Source organism: Anopheles stephensi, chromosome 3, assembly GCF_013141755.1.
Source record: "Anopheles stephensi strain Indian chromosome 3, UCI_ANSTEP_V1.0, whole genome shotgun sequence".
Taxonomy (NCBI): Eukaryota; Metazoa; Arthropoda; class Insecta; order Diptera; family Culicidae; genus Anopheles; species Anopheles stephensi.
The window spans coordinates 60,636,181-60,658,541 of record NC_050203.1 but is presented as its reverse complement, the minus strand read 5'-3'; the positions used below and the strand labels follow the sequence as shown (position 1 = coordinate 60,658,541).

The 22,361-nt window shown below is 40.9% G+C and overlaps 1 protein-coding gene across 2 annotated transcripts in view; it reads left to right on the top strand.

Moving 5' to 3' along the window:
• Window positions 1–518: 518 nt before the first annotated feature.
• The window catches only part of LOC118513548 (diencephalon/mesencephalon homeobox protein 1), a 66,476-nt gene continuing 44,633 nt past the window's right edge, over window positions 519–22,361 (top strand). Inside the window, exons 1-3 of one of the 2 annotated variants that reach the window (XM_036059435.1) lie at window positions 519–621; window positions 1,118–1,323; window positions 19,135–19,258. In XM_036059435.1, coding sequence (XP_035915328.1) covers window positions 19,162–19,258 — 97 coding nt within the window. In that variant the 5' untranslated portion in view covers window positions 519–621; window positions 1,118–1,323; window positions 19,135–19,161. Of the gene's footprint in view, window positions 1,324–19,134; window positions 19,259–22,361 lie in introns of both variants that reach the window. The other variant, XM_036059434.1, reaches the window with a different exon arrangement.

The following is a 22,361-nucleotide window of genomic DNA, read 5'->3' as shown; positions in this document are numbered from 1 at the left end:
TGCAAAACGAGGAGGAAGAAAAAAAATCGCAAATATTATATTTTTATCGTTTTCATTCAATTGAAAGGCCTGCCTCTCCCCTCCCACATATCCCCCTCCCTCTCTCCCCCTCTCCTACACCGCCCCATCCCATAGTGGAAAAATGTCCTGCCCGCTGACAAACGCTCGTGGCTGATGGCGGAGAAATTCGATTACCCATACATGCGCACGTGGGTCGCGTGCACGCTGTACGCCATTGCATTTTTGCGTAAGCGCAAACGAGAGCTCGACAGCATCCGCGTGCGTTCCGATTGGAAAACGGGGAAGGCAAGATCTCATCTCGCCGTTGGGCAAAGCGTTAGATGGCAAAGCGTGTGTGTGTGCGCGCGCGCGCGACAGAGCAAGCTGGCTATAGCTGACGAGCGTGAGTGGGACAAATTGGATAACGACAATAATGGAACGCCGTGCCGGGGTGTTGATATCAATCGTGCACCACCCAAAAGCGACAACCCTTGAACGGTGTCCGTTCAGTGTGCGTTTGCGAGCTGTACGTGCAGGAAAGCCGCCGGTGACAATCGTGAAACAGGCACGTGAGGTCTAGTCCTTTGCACTAAACCAGCCCAGTCGGTTGCAGACACTCGCGTAAGTCTCGCGTACGGAAAGGGGAAATGCTGGTGCTTCCTTGTCTTTGCTGAGCGAACGCAGCAGTTCCGATTGGACAGTGCTATCGAGTGGTGGTGGAAAGTTACGGTGATTTCCACAGTGCACAGCTTCAGTTTTTCGGTGAACTTGTACTTTGGATGTGAAGTAATTTAAATCGTGCCATAAGAAAGAAATATATTCGGTGGTGATTCGAAAAGTCGATTTTAATGGTGAAACGGCACAGTTTGTTCTACAAATCAAAGCAATCGGCCATTTGCCAGGACTAAGCCATAGTACCGTCGGGAAAAGTGATCACGCGCGGTTCATAAGACGGTTTTCCTGAAATTGAAGAAAACAATCGTTTGTGTAGTTAAAGTTTGTGTACTGTGAAAAACGTTTTAAGAAGAGAAACGAAAATAAATAATCCAAACCTTCTGAAGATTTTTGTGCTAATACTTAATTTAATGTGTATGTGTTGAAATGTGCGGTGAAAAAGTTTAAGTGGAAAAATAAAGGGCTAAAAAAGTGTGAAAAAATTGGTAAACATAACGATACCTGTGAAAGCAGAAATCCTTTAGCGGAAAGGTTTTCTGTTGCTCTCTTTCTCTTCCGTGTTCGTGCTCCAGTTTTCCAGGTGAACAAGTCAGCGAGGTCACTAGACCTCGTTCAACAACAGGCAAGATTTTCACGGACGGGAATAAGGTATGTTGGAAAAGCAATAGAAAGTGATTATTTATAACAAAATTGTTAAAATCTTGTATTTATGGAAGAGACATTTTTTGTACGTTACAGAAATACGAGATAATAAGAAAATATTGAATGTAAATTGACGTAATATTAAAGTGACAATGTGTACCGCAATAGGAAAAACAACCAGGATGAAACTACAAGCAGTGCTCATTATCAGTGCTGGAATTTGTCTTTATACTAAATGTTGAATATGAAAGTGTGCTTATAACGAGAATATAATACTAAACAAGTATAATACAATATAAAAGAATAAAAATTAATGAAACAATAATAGTTCAAATTGATATTGAAGTACAAATAACAGCTACAATAGGAGGATACTTTTTGAATCGTCATGGAACATTTGATAAGATATTGAACTTTTGTTTTTAATTCACGTAGTGACGACCAGGCCGTATATCTTATCAACCATACTTAATACCAACAAAATAATTCAAGGATCTTATATAATAAGATATTGAACTATTGCCCTAATAAATCTTAAATGCATACTTCATACAATTATCGCCTTGGGACTCAAATATTTTATTCGTAAGATTTGACAAGAGATTGGAGTTCCTAAGACAATGGTTATTTTTTATCCACAAATATTGACCTGGCCGTATATGAAAAAAATGATGAATCTATGGCCAAAACACATGAAATAAATAAATAGATAAATCAATCAATCAAGTTTACGGCTTCAAGCCGTCATAACTGAGAATAAATAAAATAAAATAAATTATTCAAGTTTATTTTTTGGGCATCTCCTTCTTACGCATTGCATCTTAGGCAGTGAATGTTGATGATATTTTTACCCAAATTTTACACGGTTATAGGTAGTACAACTATCGGAATGAATAGTTTCAAACAAGGTTAAAAACCGGTCTTATTCTATTGTCCAGTCTATTGCATTTTTTATTAATCTGGGACATCCTCGCTGTATTGCTATATAGCTAATTTTAAATTCATAAAAAGAGTTGGTTTAATACGGCCTTTTTAAAAGTGCTTGGGATATGGCAAATTAATCAATAGATTTATGATAGTTCCATAGAAAAATTGTAGATTGATATTTGTTTTTTTATCTTATGATTTGGTTTAAAAATTGAATGTTTGATAAAAAAGTTTATCGTTCCAAATTACAAGCATTCACAATGCATTTACATTGAAGATTTGCCACCCCCAAGATTTCCAAGAAAATAAAAAATTCAAGAGAGAAATGTAATAACATGCTTCACATTAGCAACTTATTTCGAAAATCGATTAACCAAACAATACTTTAAACTATGTAAGAGATTGTTGAAATCTTAGCTAAATAACAAACTTTTTTAGGGTTGTAATGCTTTTCAGATTTACATTGGCCTGAGTGCTTCAGAAAACGTACCTTTTATCAATAAAAATATAAAAACTTAAACCAAATAATTGAAGAGAGCTTTTTAACTCTAATGTAACAGCCAGACCGCATTGCTTATAGCTAATTTGCAGATAGTTACCAACATTTTATAAGCAAAAGCATAAGTTGAGTCATATTTTTTATAAAATCCCCATAAATGTTCAACAAAAAACAATAATAATTGCATTCCATATTATGTATAAAAATATGAGCAGCTTGTACATCTTTTGCAATTGAATATTCGCTCAAATGTTGATTGTTTATCGATTTTAAGTGAACAGCAAATATCCTTTTTCCGATTGGTGCCGGTCAACTTCAAATTCAATTGACGGTATACAAATATCGATGTGAAATTATTTGTAAAATCTCTGCCCAACTCTCCGTATCGGCGTGTGTGTGTGTGTATGCGATCGAACAAATCAAATGTTTCCAATCGAATTCCTTTCGGCCGCTTTTCCTTCCCCGCATGTCCTGAGCCAACTCCAATCGCAGTGCAAATAATGCGTTCTGCCCCAACCCGTGACACATTTGCAACATACCGATAGCTGTGTGCGAAAATTGCCCTTGGGGTTGGTTCATTTTCCAAACTTTACACCCATAGCCACTCCCCACCAAAGGACCCAACACCCCTTCTGTTACCTTTAGCCACCATGTGGAAATATTGGCTGGGCACGAAAACAGCAACGCCATCGGAATGCAACAGCAAATTGCACAGCGGCACCAACTCTGGCACAAGGCCCAGCCAAAACCTCGGCAATGCGATTACGGTTTACGGGTGGGGGGCGGGAAGGAGGAGGACGAGTGGTGGGCGAATCGGTTGGGTTTGTGCCGGAAAAATGGCACCACCATTTTGGAAAGCCGGAAAGACCGCACACACCCCTCTCATCCCCTTCCCTGGATGACACATAAATCTATGTTGCGGTGCCGTAAAAAGTGGCCGGAAAGAGCCTTGAGCTTAAGCAGAAAAGAGCACATTTTGTCTCGTTTTGATAAAGCCCGCCCAGGAAAACAGGCCAGGAAAAAGAGGGGTGGAACGATTTTCCTGCTCCGCATTCCATTCCGCAAGGCACCAGTCTGCCAATGCCTGTGTGGGTCAACGGTTTTAACGGTGAGCTTTACCTGCGCGCCCCAATGTTGATCAACTTAAATTGCATCCCGGAGTGAATAATTAATTTTTGTTAATTTAATTCGATTTAATCCACCCGGACAGGCGGGTTCGGGGTTGGTCAAATGTTTTCCATGCTCGTTTTCACTTGTGGGCAGGTTTGGTTTTTGGTGCGAGTGTACGAGTGTGTTTTTATCCGTTTTTCTTTTCTTGCTATTAGTTCAGATTGTTTTTGATATACATTTATTTCGCACAATACAGGGTTGTGCGAAAAAGAAGGAGTTGTCAAACCGTGAAGCACTTGGTTGTTGGATTGAGTTTCATCAATCTCAATCAACGATTTCATCAGGTCATTGTACTGGTTTGCATAACAAAAAACAGTCAGCTTACTGTTCTACCATTTCAATCTAGAGTGGAAACTGTTTGTTTTAGTTATACGCAAATAAATGGGAAGATACAAAAATGGAATTGATTGATGCTGTGTTACCACAACAATAAATAACTTGTATTGTAATATATGTTTATTATCGGATGTAATATTTTTATTTAATCCATTCACACTTCATAATTGTGTTAGTCGTTATGCGAAATATGCAGTGCGTAACAGAACTATAAGCCCACTAGTTTTTTTTTTGAGAATATCTATAAAAGTTGAAGGCATTGGCAAAAATGATGCTCTACAAAGTTGTAGATAGTTATAAAAACCTTTTCCGTTGTTATACATACAAATATACGTCACGCTTGTAGTTTTTGTAACTGATAATGCGCGCTTTTGCTGCATTGAAACAGGGCTGAGCGCTGCAGCCACATATTGCAGGAAAGATCGAAAAATATGTTTGGTCTTCTCTGATATTCTGGATTATGTCCAACTTTTTGAATAATTTTATCTTTGGTTAACGATACTCAAGACGCACATAAAGTAATTTATATCCCAGAAAGAGCCATTTCTCACCACATTTATATAGCTCCTTTCGTTGTTATGGGTACTGTACTAGGGATGTATGTACATATTTTGAAAAAAAAAAGGATTTTCATGTTCTAAAGCACTTCCATCAAAAAAGAGAATTTAAAAAATAAAATAAAAAATCATAAAAAACTCCAAATATCGCATCCCAGTGTTTCCAAAACTTTTTAAAAACTGTTAAAAATTGTTTTTACATTATTTGGGAGCTTTTCTTACAACCTATATAATATTACAGAATTTTAAAATGATAATCAATCGTTTATTTATTTTGGGTCTTTAAGACCAATAGCCCATACATTTTGTGACCTTATGTGATTCAAAAAACTAGTGGCCTTATTGTTCTATTACGCACTGTAAGACATTTGCATTATTTCGTTCCTTACCAAAGAATTGACCTTTGGTAAGTGCATAGTAAACAAACAAACAAATCCTTTCCTTTCTGGTCTTAACTTGCCAAAAAGGAATGCTCTTCTTAGTTTACCCATAGCTGGATAGTCAGTTCTTCGTTGGACAGGAGTTGATACCAGATCCTGCCATGTGCAGATCAGTTGCCACATCAGTGACCGAAAAGCCTTAAAAAAATTTAAACAAGTTCAGTTACACAAGCTTCTCTTATTTCTTTACCATATTATTTTTTTCTCTCTCTCTCTCTCTCTCTCTGCTTGTCCCACTAACAAGCTGTTTTACATTCCTGACTCGGAGAATATGATTTAATTGACCACAATTAGTGGAATTCACAGCACTGCACTTGCCTCCCACCGTGACGATCATGATGCGATCTAGCGATCTCGAATAGTCTAACAAACCACCCAACTCCCCCCTGTTCACGCTCACATATTGCGTATTGCGTTTGCTTTTCCGGGTTCATCCCCCATACACGCACCGACTCTCGGCTGGAGACTTCAAAGCTCTCCATTTAGCAAACTCCGGCGGCTTTGGCACACTTTAACTCATGAGCATCTTCCGGTAGGTTCTATATCTATAAAACGTGTCTATTTTTAGCGAAACACGACAAATGCCTGCACCTTCTTTTTAGCATCAAAACCCACGCAATTCGGCTTCACAAAGAGATGCTTTGAGAACGCGTGTGATATGGTTTTGTTACGAAAGAGGAGTATCGTAAGAAAGTGCATTGCGCCCACTTCTTATTCTTTCCAATTTTATGCTGAGACGTTGGCGTAGGTTCTGGTTAAAGTTGGTAGAAAAATGAATGCTTATCTTGCTGTTAATTGAAGGCAGTGTTGCTAAATATAGAAATGGCCAACGAGCGGAAGGTGTTTATTAATGCTTGATGAGCATAGAACTCTTAACGCACTTGTCTATGATTCATGCTGATTAAGTGTTCAAGGTATTCCATCAAAATACCATGCTCGATTAATGCATTCTAGTCGTTTTTAAATCTTTAGTTGGACTAATTTAAAGGACTAAAAGCCCTTCCAGCGTTAGAAATAACTGTAGTATTTTTGAAATGTTTTATTAACTTTAATTTAACTAGAACTTGCTGGTTTCGCATTATTAGGTGATTATCAAATATAATTAGTTTATGTGTTCATCCAAAATGTTTGAACATTTAAAAACTCTATAATATGAGGCACTTTATCCTCCAAAAACAAAACATTTTTAGTAGTCTAGATATTGTTCATATTACACATTCAATTAAAAAAGGTTATATATTATTATATGCAAAAATTTTCCTGGTTTATGTTAGATCTCCTAATGCCACTATCCTAGGACTTCTTCTGTGGCTTTATGCTGATTTTTTTTTATTCATCAAGAACGGCCTGGCCGTATTGCTGGGTTAATGCTAATGATAGGAAGATTTTTTGAAGACCTCAAGGCCTGAAGAACTGAAAACAGAAACTAATTCCAACCTTGCTAATTGTCCCATTCAGACCGCCTCCTCGAACGCAGGGCTGACTACTTTTTTTTTTTCATGAAGGACGGTCCGGCCGCATTACTTGGCTGACTACTTTGCTACGGGTAAAATGGAGTCACAGAAAGCCATAAATGGGAGGTCAACTCCTTTCGAGGAAAATTTGAAAGACTTCAAAATAGTTTGTGCCAGTTTACATGCCATAAGGTTAAGAATAAGGAACCTATCCTGTTTAACTATAATATATATTCTGGCTTTCTGTGACTTGATTTTACCCGTAGTAAAGAAGTTAGCCAAGTAATGCGAAGGGATTTGAACCTCGGTCCTGCAGTCCGATGTAGACAACAGGCAAACATTTATTGATCACTATGAACTTATTACATCAAAAAATATCTGTATGCTTTACTTACTATGGTTAAAATCATATACTGGACAACTGTTCGGTCTGCTTAATGTGCATATATTGGATTCCATTACATCAATAAATGCATTCAGAGTATAGAATCATTCCAAGTCATACGTTTCGGTGTGTTTTGCTTATCGTGACAGTATTACGTAGAAGAATGCCAGCACATTGCTTAATTTTTTGTAAGCTTATTTATGATTTCAGTGACACCCATGTTGAGTTTTGTCGAACTTTTAGGAATTTAGTAAAATTCCTAAAACTTTTTAGTAACTTTTAGGATCATAAGACATCGGTCCCTCTCACCAAACTAGGTTAAACTATTAATTTAAGATTATATATGTTGTAAGATTGTATGCAAAAATTGGAAAAAATAAATATACCCTAAATACTGATTCCTGGCGCTTGCGATTTCTAAACTTCACCTACATTTTCAGTTTCTTGATGCATCACACGAGTACTGATGCACTTAAAACGTGCCATAAGGAATGCATCATAAATGACACCCCACCGGGAAAAGATTGCAATACCACGCACACACGCACACATGTGTTGCGTCTGCCTTCTGAGTAAGTGCTGCGCGCCCAATAAAGCCAAAGACGCGTCCCCGCGTGCGTTTCAGGCGGATGGCGACAGGGCTTAAAACAAAATATCAACCAACCGTTTATTAAATTAGATTTCATTGAATTAAATTAAATTAATAATTTAAATTTATCTGCATACGTATCAGCGTCATCACGCCCGTCACCATCATAATCGTGGCGTATCGGTGTACTGACGGAACAGAAAAATCGTCGTCGTCGTCACCGTCGCAACAGCCGCTGTTGCGTGGTGGATTCCGTGCCAGCATCATTTTGCACGAGCATCGCACTGCAGCATCACAGCCGATGGATCGAGCGTGTCTGGCCAGACCGCCGCCATGTGTGTATGTGTGGATTGTGGCGCGGTTTGTCCGTCGCTTTCGGGGATCGAGCGTTATGCTCATTGATGGTGGCCAAATTATCGTGCGTATTCTAGTGTTATAGAGTTTTGAGTGCTTTACTCTGCTAGAACAGCCTTTCCATTTTTTTTGCACATCAAAAATGGGAAAAATGAGCAAAATTTTGAGTTTGAAGTTTTTCAAATTATTTTAAAATTTTGAAGTTCTTGAGAATTCTATCATATATTTGAATTGAAACTTTCAACGCATTAACAGATTCAACTAAATCACCTGTCTGTCTGTCCGCTGGATTTGCATGACCTCCTAACACACATTTACGAAACTCAAACGATCGGCAAGTAAATTCTATTTCCTAGCCGTTTTGAGCATTCGTCACAAATTTGCACTGCTCAACTGCAGATCAATCAATCTGTTCGCTTCAATGCACTGGCTGCTGCTTCAATCGGTGCATAAAACATCCCATTTCGTCATCCTTTCGAGGCCATAACTCTCGCCAGTGCAACCTATTCACAGCCCGCTGGACTTACGTACTATTTTTATCGAGTGTTCCTTTTTTTTAGGAATTCGTATCACTTCTAAATCAGTATTCCGGCAGTAGCTTCATTCCAACCCTACCAATGTGTACAGATGCCGATGAATGTTTAATCGAAACAGGCCCTATAAACCCGTTTCCGCAATCGCGCTGCCAAGGGTCAGTTCAGCCAGCTAGACAGCCAGTTGAGCGAGGGCGACGAAATGACCAGCACACGGTCCGGCTAAAGTGATGTGCTATGATACTGCAAAACTTTTCAATGACCACCGCGCACCCTAACCGGAGACGCTGGTCGTAAAAAAAATGTCCCTCAGTAAGCCAACAATCAAACCTGCTGCTGCTGCTCCCGGGCTCAAGTGTGTGTTCAGGCCGTCCGTGTCTGGACAAGCTCGCGTTCCGGTGCGTGATGTCCAGCAGCTAGCAAATTGTTTTAAATTTATGACGGATGTATTATGTGAATATGATGAGCTATAATAGAATGAAATTTGACTACTAGATGAGGCACCGGGACCGGGTGCCCGCCCTCCCCGGGACAATCCCGGGCCAAGGTCAGTGCACGGTGCAGTTCGGGGTGAGTTGAGATGGTTTTTTTACTCTTTTCTAGCGGCTGTCGTCGTTGTTGAGAGTTTGAAGTGAAACATCTCTTTATCGACACTCTTTTTGCGTTCAGATGTTTTAGAACAAATCATTTAGTAGGTATTGGGCATGTGAGGATGATGAAGGCAGATGCAAATATTTATTATTAATGACATAATATTAATGCAAAAGAGTTATTTAGCCAACATTTGTGATACTTACGGATAGCATTTTTGTTACAGAATATTTGAAATTAATTTGCAATGGTGAAGTCGTATTTATGCCCTTTTCTTAAGGAGGTGGAACATTTCCTAACAGAACTAGAATTTGTAGGAGTTTTATGATTCTTTTCATGTAAAAGTAGAATTTTACTCTATTTTCTCAACAGGAACTCTCCGAAATGTTTCTGATTTTATAACGAAGGTTTGTAATATTTAAGTCTACAGCTTTTTGAAAAGTTTCCTTTTTCTCTTAACAGAAGCTAAAAAAGTATTAAAGATCTGAGCTACACTTCATACCAAAGTATTTGATATTTTAATAAAATTTTTGCATAATTGGTTTAGAGTAGCATAAATTAATTATATGAAATCTATTTTTTTGCTGTAAAATTCTAAATTGCTTTAAACATGTTTTGCAGTATTATAGCTTATCACTTTAGCAGGACCGTGTGCTGGTCATATCGTCGTCCTGTCTAGCAGGTTGAACTGACCCTTGGAAGTGCGATTGCGGAAACGGGTTGATAGGGCCTGTATATTAATCGAAACCCTGTGCCATCGAAGCATTGTATGTCCTGGTCCCAATTTCCTGAAAAAGGATAGGCGACCTGGCGATGTCTTATAGTCGTGCTCTACTTTGAGCAGACCAAAAAGTATATAGAAAGTATCTTCGAAGTCTGAACATCATAGGAAATCGTTGACTTTTCTGCTAGGTTCATAAGCATGAATTTTAGATTTAAAATTCCTCACAACCTGCTCTCAAGGCACGGTTTTATGAATCAAAATGAGGTAATTCGAAGTTGCAACTGCTTATATGTTTTTTGATTTCAATACAAAATTCCAGCCCATAATCCATGTACAAAAATCTCACTATGTATGAGCTCAGAACTTTAATAACAAGTAATGCTGATTTAAATTTAAAAAAAAAACACAAACTAAGTGCAGCCGTCTAGCCGTTCGTATGCATGATCGAAAAAAAAAATATACAAATTTAAATAATCTTTTCCTAACCCAATCTTGTCCGTCCCATTACTGAAGATTTCGATTATTGCATTATCGTGTTAATAGCCGCATCTTAATTAATGCTTCCAAACGTTTGATGTGCGTTATGCTGGTCGAGAAATGCTGTGCGCCGTCAGCGCTGATCCTGCCTGACTCAGTTTATAATCTGTTTTTTTTTTTTCGTAAGGGCGACGCACGTGCAACCCAATAAAGGCGCCAAACGATCATTGAAAAATGGCTGCGATTTATAACGCCCCGCTCGCTTACAGTACACAGCTATATTCGACCAGCATAAGTCTATCGGTAAGGCAGGCGTTAGAATTGATCGTTACATCGATTCGACGCACGTATCAACAAATTACTCTAGGTTTGATAACTTTTTATCAACAAACGGATTGTAATTCTTGTAGGAACGAAGAGATATTTCTTCAAAGCGTTAAAAGAACTTTACAGTAGAATAAATTAGAGAGACGTTTTTAATTCCTCAGAAAGGGTTTGTGGAACAAAATTCTGTTCCCTCAAGCGCCGAATGGGAAGCAAACGATACACCACACATGTGCGTAAGTCATGCAGCATCCATGGCAGTTTGCGTCGGGCTATGCGCTTTGACGTTTACGCACAGCCGTACGCAAAACTTGGGCAGCAGTAGCGGCGGCACTACGGCGACACTAATTGACGACGCTGATGATGGGGCGGACGATATACATTTTCATAAATTAATATTAATTAATTCAATTTGTGTCGATTAATTTCGTGAACCACCAGCTTGGTTTTGGGTCACTTTTCACGCACAGCATCGGTTGCGTGAGGTTTGTTTTCGTTCAGAGAATAGCACTTTATTCATTCTTCGTTCTGTTCTGCGTTTATCAAATTAAAAGTAGAATTAGGTATGAAAAACAGATAATTATAAAAGAAATATTTGCACACATTTTGGATGATTTTTTTTTTAGTTAGGAATCGTGATGTTAGTTAAAAAAAGTCGTCCTTTTTTGCGGTATAATCTCTGAGCTCAAGATGCTAAATTTATTACATATATGTATTAAGAAGAAAATATAATACGTTACTCGACGAAGAGTCTTTCGTCCGGGAAAACTAGGAGGATAAGATTTATTCTTTCTAAATTTTCATAAATCATAAATTCATAAAAAGCTTTTCTTAAAATTGTCAGCTTCTACGTAATATTTAACAACTATTTACGTCACCAAACCAAATTCTCTTAATCAATATTAAACATCACTCCAATGCCGCAAGCTGTCAGGGCCTCGACTTAACACGGTTGAAGTGTTTCCTTTCGCTCCTTGGCCGCGTGATTGAAGCCAGTCCTGTGTGCCCCTTCAAACGGCGGCGCAAACGGATTAAAGCGAAGGGAAATAACACAACAAAACATAAACAAAAATGCGGGCACGCTCTTATCAGAAGCACTCGATCATCATCCGCAGTCCTGCTGACGTACAAGAAATCCATGACAAATGGTGCATTACTGTTCGACCGAGTGAGCGTTTGTGTGTAAGATTTCCATTTCCGTGCGCATAATTGAATGAGGCAAAACATTTCAAGCCCCTTTCCGTATGGCACCAGTGTACAACAGTAAACACGATCTGTTGCGATCACAGCACGGAAGGCTTTGAGTTTGAACACAGAAGAACGAGCCCGCTGAAGGACATAAACACGGTACGCGTGATATTTTGCAAAAATGTCGGTGTAAATAGTCTTGAACGGCGAACACGATAACATCTCGGCAACGGCAAAAAAAAACCCTTTTTTGTCCCCAAGCCAGAGCTGTCGAGGCGTTTTTCAAGAGGCTGCTAAACTCATTTTCCCGGCTGTAGTGTGTGCTATTAAGTGGTGGTTAGCGCAAACAACAGTAAACCAGGCGACCAGATGAGCTGTGCAGGAATTCAATTAATGCCGTGAAGGTGGGAAAAGTGACGGCAAACCGAGCTTTTGAATGTGGTCGAGTGATTTGTGCAATTTCGGCATGAAGGTGTAAGCCTGTTTGTACCGTGTGAATTCCTGCCTCTAATCTTTATCATCACTCATACATTCCAATTTTGAAATTATTTTTTGCGCGATTTTTCATCTACCCCGGTGGGGAAGAATAAAGCATCTAAAGAAAGTCGACGGTTGTTCCCTACACGCACACGCACGAGACAGCCATCCGTCTTGATTAATTCAATTCCTTTGGCTGTGAGTTTGCTTGCGGACGGTTGTGACGGCAGATGCCGGTACCCTGGTGCCAGGCATCCCCTGCCCAAGCGTGGAAATGAGTTTTTATTACAATTAATTTATGTATAAAATTATTGACAAAATCGTGCCATCGTGCTTTATGGTCAAACAATTCGATCTAAATTGAGCTTAATTGAATTGAATGGTATCAGAGGCATTGAATCGAGTTGACCATGCCCGGTTCTGCGTTGCAGTGATCTTTTCTTTCTGGTTTTCTTGCCACTGGACTGGCTCGTGCACCACATTCACTTTGGAGTGAAGCGAAACCAGCGCCCGGCAATGCAAATCGATCGTCAGTGATTGATGTTAATTTGGTGAGCAGCGGGCACTGTGCTCGAGGGTGCTGAGGAACGAGGGGTGCCATGCTTTACATGGCCGCTAGCACAGTTTACAAGGAGTTGAACTTTAAATGGTATGTTAAACAGAACTTTTAGACGAGTGGTAATAAAAAATGCGCATAAAATTGCACTGACATCTGTCGCCAATTCAATTCAAACTATCTTACTTTCGATCTTGATGAAAACTGTTATAAAAGTCACTGCAAAAGATGGATGCCCTTTCCACTCACACAATTTTAATAATGTAAGCTCAGATTGATAAACAATGAAAAACATTCTTTTTATTGTTATACAGTAAAATCATATTAAATTTTCCTTCTTAAATTTTAAACCATTAGTTGCACCTTATGACTACTGGATAAAGCCATTTCAATATCTTCTGCTTCCTTAAGAACTTATCAAATAAGGTTCTGTCTAGTGAGGGCACCATTCTTCTTCTTTCTTGACCTACGGGACAAGGCCTGGTGTCCAATCCGTTTCCAGGAGACTCGGTCCACAGCTGCACTCCTCCACCCCCGTCTGCATCCGATCTCCTTCAGGTCTGACTCCACTTGGTCCAGCCAAAAAGCTCGCTGCGCTCCTCTACGCCTCGCGCCAAACGGATCGCTGACGAGCCCCTTCCTGGTAGGGCAGGAGTCCGGCATCCTTATCACGTGCCTTATCCAACCTATCCCTCCACCTTTGACAACCGTCAGGATGCCTGCATCGCCAAACTGCTCAACTAGCTCGTGGTTCATCCTCCTTCTCCACATGACCTGCTTGCACACACTGCCAAAGATAGTCCAGCACTCGCCGCTCGAAAATGGCGAGTACGTTGGAGTCCTCCGCCAGCATAGTCCAGGACCCGTGCCCGTAAAGGACTACCGGCCGTATCTGTGTACGATATAGGGCGCATTTCGTGCGTTGTAGGTGGATCTCAGGAGTTTGTGGAGTCCGTAGTAGGCACGATTCCCCAAAACAATTATATGAAACCGTAAAAGGAACAAAAATTGATACGGAGAAACGTGACGCTTGTTTGGGGTTCATCGTTTTGCCTAGTTGATTCAAGGCCATCTAGTGATAAAGAACCTGAACAAAATCAGTATTGTTGTAGAACATTTTCTGACGAATCCGCCATTAGCCAGAGTAGTAGAAAAATACATATAAAAACTATGGAAATCGTAAAAAATATATCTCCAAGGAAGCGCGTTTTGGATAGAATTGGCTTCCAACTAGATTTTTCTGAGTAATCATCAATAGGAGGTCCTTTTTCAAAAATACATGTTATAATTCATGACGAAGCCCCATCAGTTAAACCCGTTCGATGAGATCTCTTTAAAAATGTCCTTACGAGGTCGCTAATTAACACGCTACCTGATTAAGCATCGTCGGAAACTTACTTATAAAAGTTAAATTACTCACGCGTAATTTTGAAGGAATTTTTTTTTTTTTTTTTATTCATAAAGAACGGCCTGGCCGTATTGCTCTTTTGAAGGAAATTGTTGAATAAATATTAAAAAATAACCAACTTCAATATCCTTATACAAGATGTATAGGAGCAATGCAGTCAGATCATTGCCATGGAAGCCTAGGTAGCTTATTTAAAAACAAACGAATACCTACTCGTTTGCATATCATTGGGCCACTCAGTTACTGCATAAAGCCTCGAGATTTACACTTGCTCCAATCAAGAGTGCTACACATGACACTAAAATTGCCAATTCTGACAGGAAAAAGGTGGGCGTTTAAACGATAGCTGCTCCGATCGCAGGCAGCATCCATCAAAGTCGTAGAATCACAGGGCCCAGCTACCATAAATCATTCAAGCATGAGTATAAAAATATCTCCCAGATTGCCTGATAAGCGTCTGTGCCGGACGACAAGCTGACCTAATAAATCGTTTCACTACTTTCTATGTGGGCACGCCTAGCAGTGTACACTTCCGATCTTGAGGGCCGAATATCAATGGTTGCCCTTGAGCTGAAAACCCTCCTAAGGGAACCAAAAGCACAAAAGCCGATTTTCTACGGCACACATACAGAAAAAAAACACAGCATAAGAACCGTTTCGTGGCATTTCGCCGCTAATCTACATGCAATTATCGTATCATCCTATTCAATTTACCACTCAATTACACTACGCTACTCGCTCCCCTCGGTAAAACAGGCAGCGGGTAGCGCGAAACCTCGGAAGTAGTGCGGCCGCTAGAATGGACGCGACCGGATCTAGGCAATAGACAACGACGACGCTGACGGCGACGCGATCGTTGGAGGATCGCAAAATTGTCATAAATAGATTAAATAATTACATCGCGAAAAATGGATCCTCTCGTTAGTGGCTTCTCGGTGGAAGGAAGCGGGATGGCCAGCACTATGCACAGACAACCGATGCCAGATGCCCCGTTTGTCGAGAATGCACCGAATTGCATCATCCGAGCGTCCGGTCGGTTTGCTGTACGCGCGCTGGATGCCTGTTCCGGATGTGACAGCGGTGTTTTGTGCGGAAATGATGCATGCCGTATCTTGCCGTGGACGAGATGCATTTTATGCAAAATATCTTCCTCCAGCTGTGCTGTGTGTTAGCGTAAAAGTAAAACAGAAACAAAAAAAATACGGTTAGTTGATTTTTTTATTGCGAAACTTGACGAACCGCACGAGCGAAGCTTTAGTTTTTGTGGTTGAATCGTTTCACGCGCCACTCGCGCTTTGATCGTAGACCGCCGCGTCAAGCTTGTTGTAATTTAGCTGTTGTTTTTTTGTTTTGTTTTCCTCTAAACTGCACAACTGCAGCTACCACCACCAGCATAAATCGTATGCAAACGGTCGGTACGGGTTTTGCCACGAGACAGGCCGTAAATACACGCTGCCAGCCGGCCAACAAAAATAGGCAAGCCGACTTTCGGGGTTTGCGGTCGGCAAATAAAGGAAAAATAAAATTTACATCAATAAATGCATTTGAGCCAATCGGCGCTGTTACTGATGCTGGTGTAACTTGCCGACGGCCGGCAACCCGGACACAGGCGCGTGGAGATGGAGCATGTCGCGGCAGAGCGCTAGTTGAGGCAATTTAGGTCTATCACTATCATTCGACACTAGCCAGGCGTACGGCGTGATCCACCGTGGTGGAAGGGAATGCAATTCAACGTTTGCAATGCAATGCATCGGTTATGAAATTAAAATGCACATCAAATGATTATGCAGCAAAAAAGGGCATGGAAGTAAGTGCAACAAAGGAGTTCAATTTTTAAAACTGATGTTAACGATTTTTTTTTTTTGTGAGGGCCTGTGCCCTGGCTATTTATCCAAAAATAACTTTCTTATATCTATGCAGTGTACAGACAAAATATTCTGGGTTAATAAGTTAATTAGGAGCAGATATGAATAATACGGTTGAAGGATTTGCTATTGAGGATTTGATCGTACTGTCGTATCGAAGAGGTTGTGCTGCACTTCCGGGTGATTGATTTCTGGTGAAAGGATCCGATAGTATTCATTTAATAGGAGACATATTATGGAAACAAATCGGTGTTGGACCCTTCAAATGAAATAATAGTTTATGAAGAATCAAGGACTTTTTTATGTAGTGGTATTATCGTTGTTAACTTTGGCTATAGAGATTGAAGCATCCATCTGCTCGATTAAGCATATTCTCGATAAGATGGACATTAGATAATACACTACTTGCTGCCCATATCAGTGTCGAAGTTAGTAATTTATTTGTGTCTGACCTCTGCAACGAGCAATATAATATTTTGGACAAAAAAATATCCAATAATAACGATGAAAACCTTATTTGTTGCTGCAACTGCTTGTAAAGGATCACAAAGTGTACAAAGTATTAAAGCAGCCATGGCTTATATGTCACCTTATTGCTATAAAAATGGTAGAATTTTGAAGTTTAAAACCCCTCCATTTCCATAAGTATTTTAAAATAAAGCATCCTGCGACTAACGGGAGGGTTGATTACATTTACTACATCAGATGGATTGCAATTGCTAATTAGCGTGCGCTCACAAACAGCTGGTGCACACACAAATTTCACCACCGACGTCGACGAGCGGCCAATAAATCTCCCATTACCACACAAAACGGCATCGTGTTTGCACATGCGAAGGACAAGCCTAACCCTTTTCTCGCACACAAACCACACACACACACATCCAACTTGGGTGGCCCTTTGCCACGGAAGAAAAGAGATAGAGAGAGAGACAGACAGAGGGAGAGAAATGGCAATAAATTATTCACCTAATGAAACAATATTAATAACAATTATAAATAAAATACAACTCTCATCCAATGAAATGACGCCAGCAACTCGATGCTCACGACAACCCTTACAAGTGTAGAAACTTCAAATTCCGGAACAGGGTACAATGGGTTTGTGGCATAGAATCGAACGCATGCTCGTTCAGTGAAATGGGAGCGTCGACTGGGAGCTTTTAACCGACTTGGAAGGAGACTCCATTGTGGTTCGAGTCGATGTGTTGTTGGTTTTGAGTTAGACGGCACAAAACGGGAGGAATTCTTGTTCCACCCACTGTCTTAGGGTGAAAGTCCTGTTGTTGGTAATGAATTTTCCAGTTATAAATAGCTCAATGGGAAGTTTTGTCCCCTTGAGGAGATGTGATCCTGGAATACGATGGCGGATAGCGACGATAGAAATAAATTGTTCTGAGTGTGTAAAAAAAACTTGATTTGGCAAAATAAAAGAAGTAACACAAAAACTTTTAAAGTAAATAAATGAAATAAAAGAAACAAAATTAAGTCAAAAACAATAAAATAACAATATAAATAAATTAAAAACTAATTGCACAAAATAATAAAACAAAACAAAACGGTTAAATAAACTCTTTATGACGGTGTAGCCGATCCTCATTGTGCTACGTTTTAGCTACTCTCTAGCACACAATATCCACTCTCATACGAACTTGATCCCGGATATGTGACACCCTGAAGTCGCCATCACCATCAATTACGCCTCAATTTCACCAAAGAACAACGTCATCTAGCTGCACTTATCAACACTCACACACACACAGCAGTAGCCATCCGAAAGCTGTTGAGCTTTTTGGTGCGAATTAAATGGTGTCTAATTTTGCCACCAAGTTTTGGGTCCCCGGCGAATTCTGGTCGGGCTGCACCGGAAGAGCATCACACTCACACGCGCGTTGGCCATCTGAACCGTCACACCGTGGTACACGAGTGCCGGCCAGCGGACGATAAATTTATAATCACAAATCCTTCTCACAAGCCCCGTATAAATAGGAAGCCTCAAATATGGATGCGGGCATCTGCTGTACGACCGGTCCCTTGGCTGCCGAGCTGTTGCTCCAAGCCGAGCCAGCTTCCGGCCAGCGCCGGTGCACATTGTTGATCGTGGGTTCTCTTCTTCTGGCCCAGCACCACACTGCCACAGCATTGGCCGGGACTGTGTGAGCAGGTGAAATAATATAATGACAATAATTGGAATAAAAGTTTTCATTATACACATCCCCACCTCGTAGCGTGTGTGTGTGTGAAACTGGCGTTGGGAAAACTCCTCCAGGACATCAGGTGCGATCTCGTCCCGAGAAGTGCCCGTCCACTGTTCCGTTCCGGAAAGGGGTTTATCTCTGGGTGGGGTAGTTTTTCTGTACTGGGTGCGCAGACAATGTGCCGCTCGGTACGCTGGCAGCTCCATTTTGAATTCTGAGTTATGATAATTTTTAATTAATTGTCAAAAGTAATTACCCACAATTGCTTTGCCTTTCAGTGCGGTGCGGTTTTTGCGCGCTTGGTGGGGCTTGCAGCTTGTAGGAACTCGGAGGAGGAGAGAGTCCTTCGATGGTGGTCCCACTGTTGGATGGCGCACAATGAAACATCCATTCGGTGTAATTTATTCGATTGTGTGCCGGGTGGGGATGAACAGAACCAGAGATTACGCCATCGTCGTGGCTTACCGAATCCGATGGAAGTGTAGTGCGGTGGCCACGAGTTACGGGCGAGGGGATTTTGTGGGTTTTAATTTTTAATCAACGAATTGAAACCATAAATCAGAATTAAATTTTTACCAGCGTGAATGCAAAATTTCGCAAACCGTCCTTCACAGGAAGAAGATGAGGGACTGCTATCTATATAGCCATCCTGGTTGTTTACTTACGTTACCAATTCTTTTTGCAACTCTATTATGGGATTCCCTGCAGCACATTAGTTGTGGATTTTTGTGATTAATTTTGCTTTTCTTTATCGTGTACTTACAGCTCGGTTCCGCAACGGCGGGAAGAGGAATGTTTTGTTACCACTGTCCACCGTCGCTGCATCCTGCCGGACCACATCCGCCCCGGTTACCAACGCTGGAGTATCCGTTCGCGCCAACACATCCTTGTAAGTATACGAGCAGTAAATTTAACAATTGAACTGAAACTATAACTGAAATTAAAACAAACATATTTTAGCTCAAAGAATCCATGCGTACTTAAATAAAATACAATTCACGTTGGTTTAGAGCCATTTCATTCTCTAAACCATGAACCGTGAGCACCTTATCCCAGGTGAGCTTGGACCTTTGATTATTATTTCGCAATCCAACTTAATCGTAGTCCAGGCGATCAAATTGTAGATATTCGTATGAAATATTCTAAAGAAACACAAATATCTGGATAATTATTCCAAGAAAACAACAGGCCAGAGTCAGAGTAATTCGAGACGCACTTCTGGTGATTATTTAGTTGCAGCAAACATTATTCAGAGAAATTTGCTTTAGTGGTCAACAGGATGGCGTAACAAAGATTTAGGCTTTTTGTTCTAAAACATATTTAAACCTAAATTTGCTTACTGCAATAATGGATTACAAGCTACTTAAGTGCTGTTTAGATGGGCCAAGAGCTTGAACGCTGGTTAACTTTGCACTCAGTCTGTTGTATAGTATTTCTAGTGTGTAAACATCTGCACATTTCTGTACATGTGGACGATTTTTGCATCTGCCTTTCGACCTGTATTAAATTTTACCTTTAGTTTCATATACTCATCGATTTTTTTTGTCAACATACTTTCTTAATAACCACTTTACATAATGGATTTCCTGCTTCGATATATTAAGCAAATGTAATATCAATATTATGGTGAGGCTCTTACTTTCCTCTTGATTGACATAATTCATTTCTATAAAAATGAACATTTTCCGGCTCGTGCCCTTAAACCGCATGCAGTAAAAGATTTCCCGCAGGTTTTCTTTTTAACGATTCCAAATTGAATTTTATTCTCTCCCTCTCGTGCCGGTGCTGGTATCAAATAGAACAAAAATCAATTACCATCAGCTTTCCAACACACTGCTTAGCCTTAGATTTTCCTCTCCATTGATTTACAGCAACCCGCTACGCATAGGTGCTTGATCCTCGAAGCAAACTCGAAGCAAACGGTAGTGGATTTATTTCAAACATAAAATAAAAATCCTTACTTAAGCTATTTCCAGGACCTGTTTCCGACTAGAAAGCGAAAAAGGGCAACTGAAAAGTATTGAGTTACAGGTCGACTCCTGCGGGAATTGTTTCACTATCACCGGCGCTCATCGAATGTTGGTGGAAATGGAAAAAAGGGCAAAAGCCGGTTCAGAACATTGAAGCGTTTTGCAACCGTGATAAGAATCGGGTCGAAGATTTTTCCTCTCGCTCGTTAATGTTCGTTTTCCCAGCTGGGATGTTTTAATAATGATAATTTTTAAATTATTATCATATTACACACTCGCTTCTGGTAGTGAGGGTAATTTAATTCGGGATTCGTTGTTGGAATCAATTTTCTTTGGTTATTTTAAAAATATAAATTTTCATACCTTTCCTAACACACATTCACTGAAACACGAAGTTGTCGAGTTGATGATTCAAAATCAATTTCAAGCAATTTCCCATTAACCTTATTACGCATCCCAATTTCCCAAAGCTAAAAGGTGCCACGCTTACCACCGTGTTGCACCGTACGTTCGACGACCGTACCGTGACACGCCATGCTTGCCAGTGCATTCACGATGGCATTCCGATAGCACTTTGATTCCATTACTGTCAACTCTTATCCCATCCGTCGGTAGCCATCGGAGACAAGCTTGGGGTTGCATCTCAAACGCAGTGCGTATGCGTGGTGGTCTGGTGTTGAAAGATTTCCCGGACTGATCGATTTCCCGTACGGTGGGAAGGCTTCCGTACGTTCGCATCAATCCATCGACAGCGGCCTAATTCGATTTCGCTATTTCTGCCATTAATTGAACTGGAATGACTTCTGTGTCCTCCCGTGAGTGCTGTTCGGCAGGCTGGACTTTGAACATGCGACGGCGAGGAAGGAAAGAAACATCTAATAACGAATAATTCGATGACGACTGACATCGAAGCCGAGCGTGAGCGTCAGCTCCTAGCGGTGTCAAGGGATATCCATCTGGCCTACAACTCTTCGGGCCCAAAACTTGGAAGAAACATCGACCGCCTAACCTTCACGGAAGGTTCCCGAGCAGGCTCAAGGCGCTTAGCCCCGAACTTGAGATTTGCCCCCGCAACGTATCGATGATTTGGTTAGTGATTGTTAATCCAAAACTCCAAGGTGGGAGATTATGGGTCGCGAAACGCGCCCGGTATGCGGTGAGAATTGTGCCTGGCGCGTTACGAAGATTTGCCTTCCCGTAATCCGGTTCAAGGGTTCTTTCAGGCGACCCGAATGCTTCTAATGGCTCTGCTAAATGACGATAATTCTTTCGAAAACCGACACTTCTCCTACCGGTGGAAGATGTGTGATGGTTACAAAACTTCTCGAATTACCGAAAACTTTGCGCCCCCTCGCCCTTCGTAATCTTTGTGGGGTAACTGCTTCGGACTGGTCCGGAGAACTGTGAAGCTGTGGATGCGTCCGGTCCACACCGCAGGCAAGTGACGAAGCTCAGCTCATGATGATGCGACTGATGATCCAAATGAGTAAATTGAAATAACGTATAATGTTGGGAGGCGAGCACGAGTGTTTGTGCGTTTCCGTCAACCGATGCACTCGGGCGGTCGAGGTCATGCTCGTACGGCTCGTGCTCAACCGGTACGTACGTTTTTGATAAGAGTCGGCCGTACAAATTGAATTACTCGCATTCTGCACTCAAACATTTCTCTCTACACCTTCATCAACATCATCACCGTCGGGTTCGTAACGATCCATAGGACAGAGGCCGTGGCCATGTCATGCCCTCTGGGCCGTATGTGAAGCATGTGAGCCTTCACGTTTTATCCCTTGCGAAGGAAGCGGTTGATGATGAGTTTTAATTAATTTACGCTCTAATCAAATATAGAAGCATAATTTGGCGTAAAAATAGGCTGCACTTTTCGGGACCTTGTGGGAGCGCTGAGGATAATGCGGACGATGCAAGGATTCCATTTGAAGGTTGACCGGCAGTAGGCGCAACCCCGAGCGGGAATGCTCATCCGTATTCGGCGAGGCCAAAAATTAGTGAGCGAAGTTAATTACT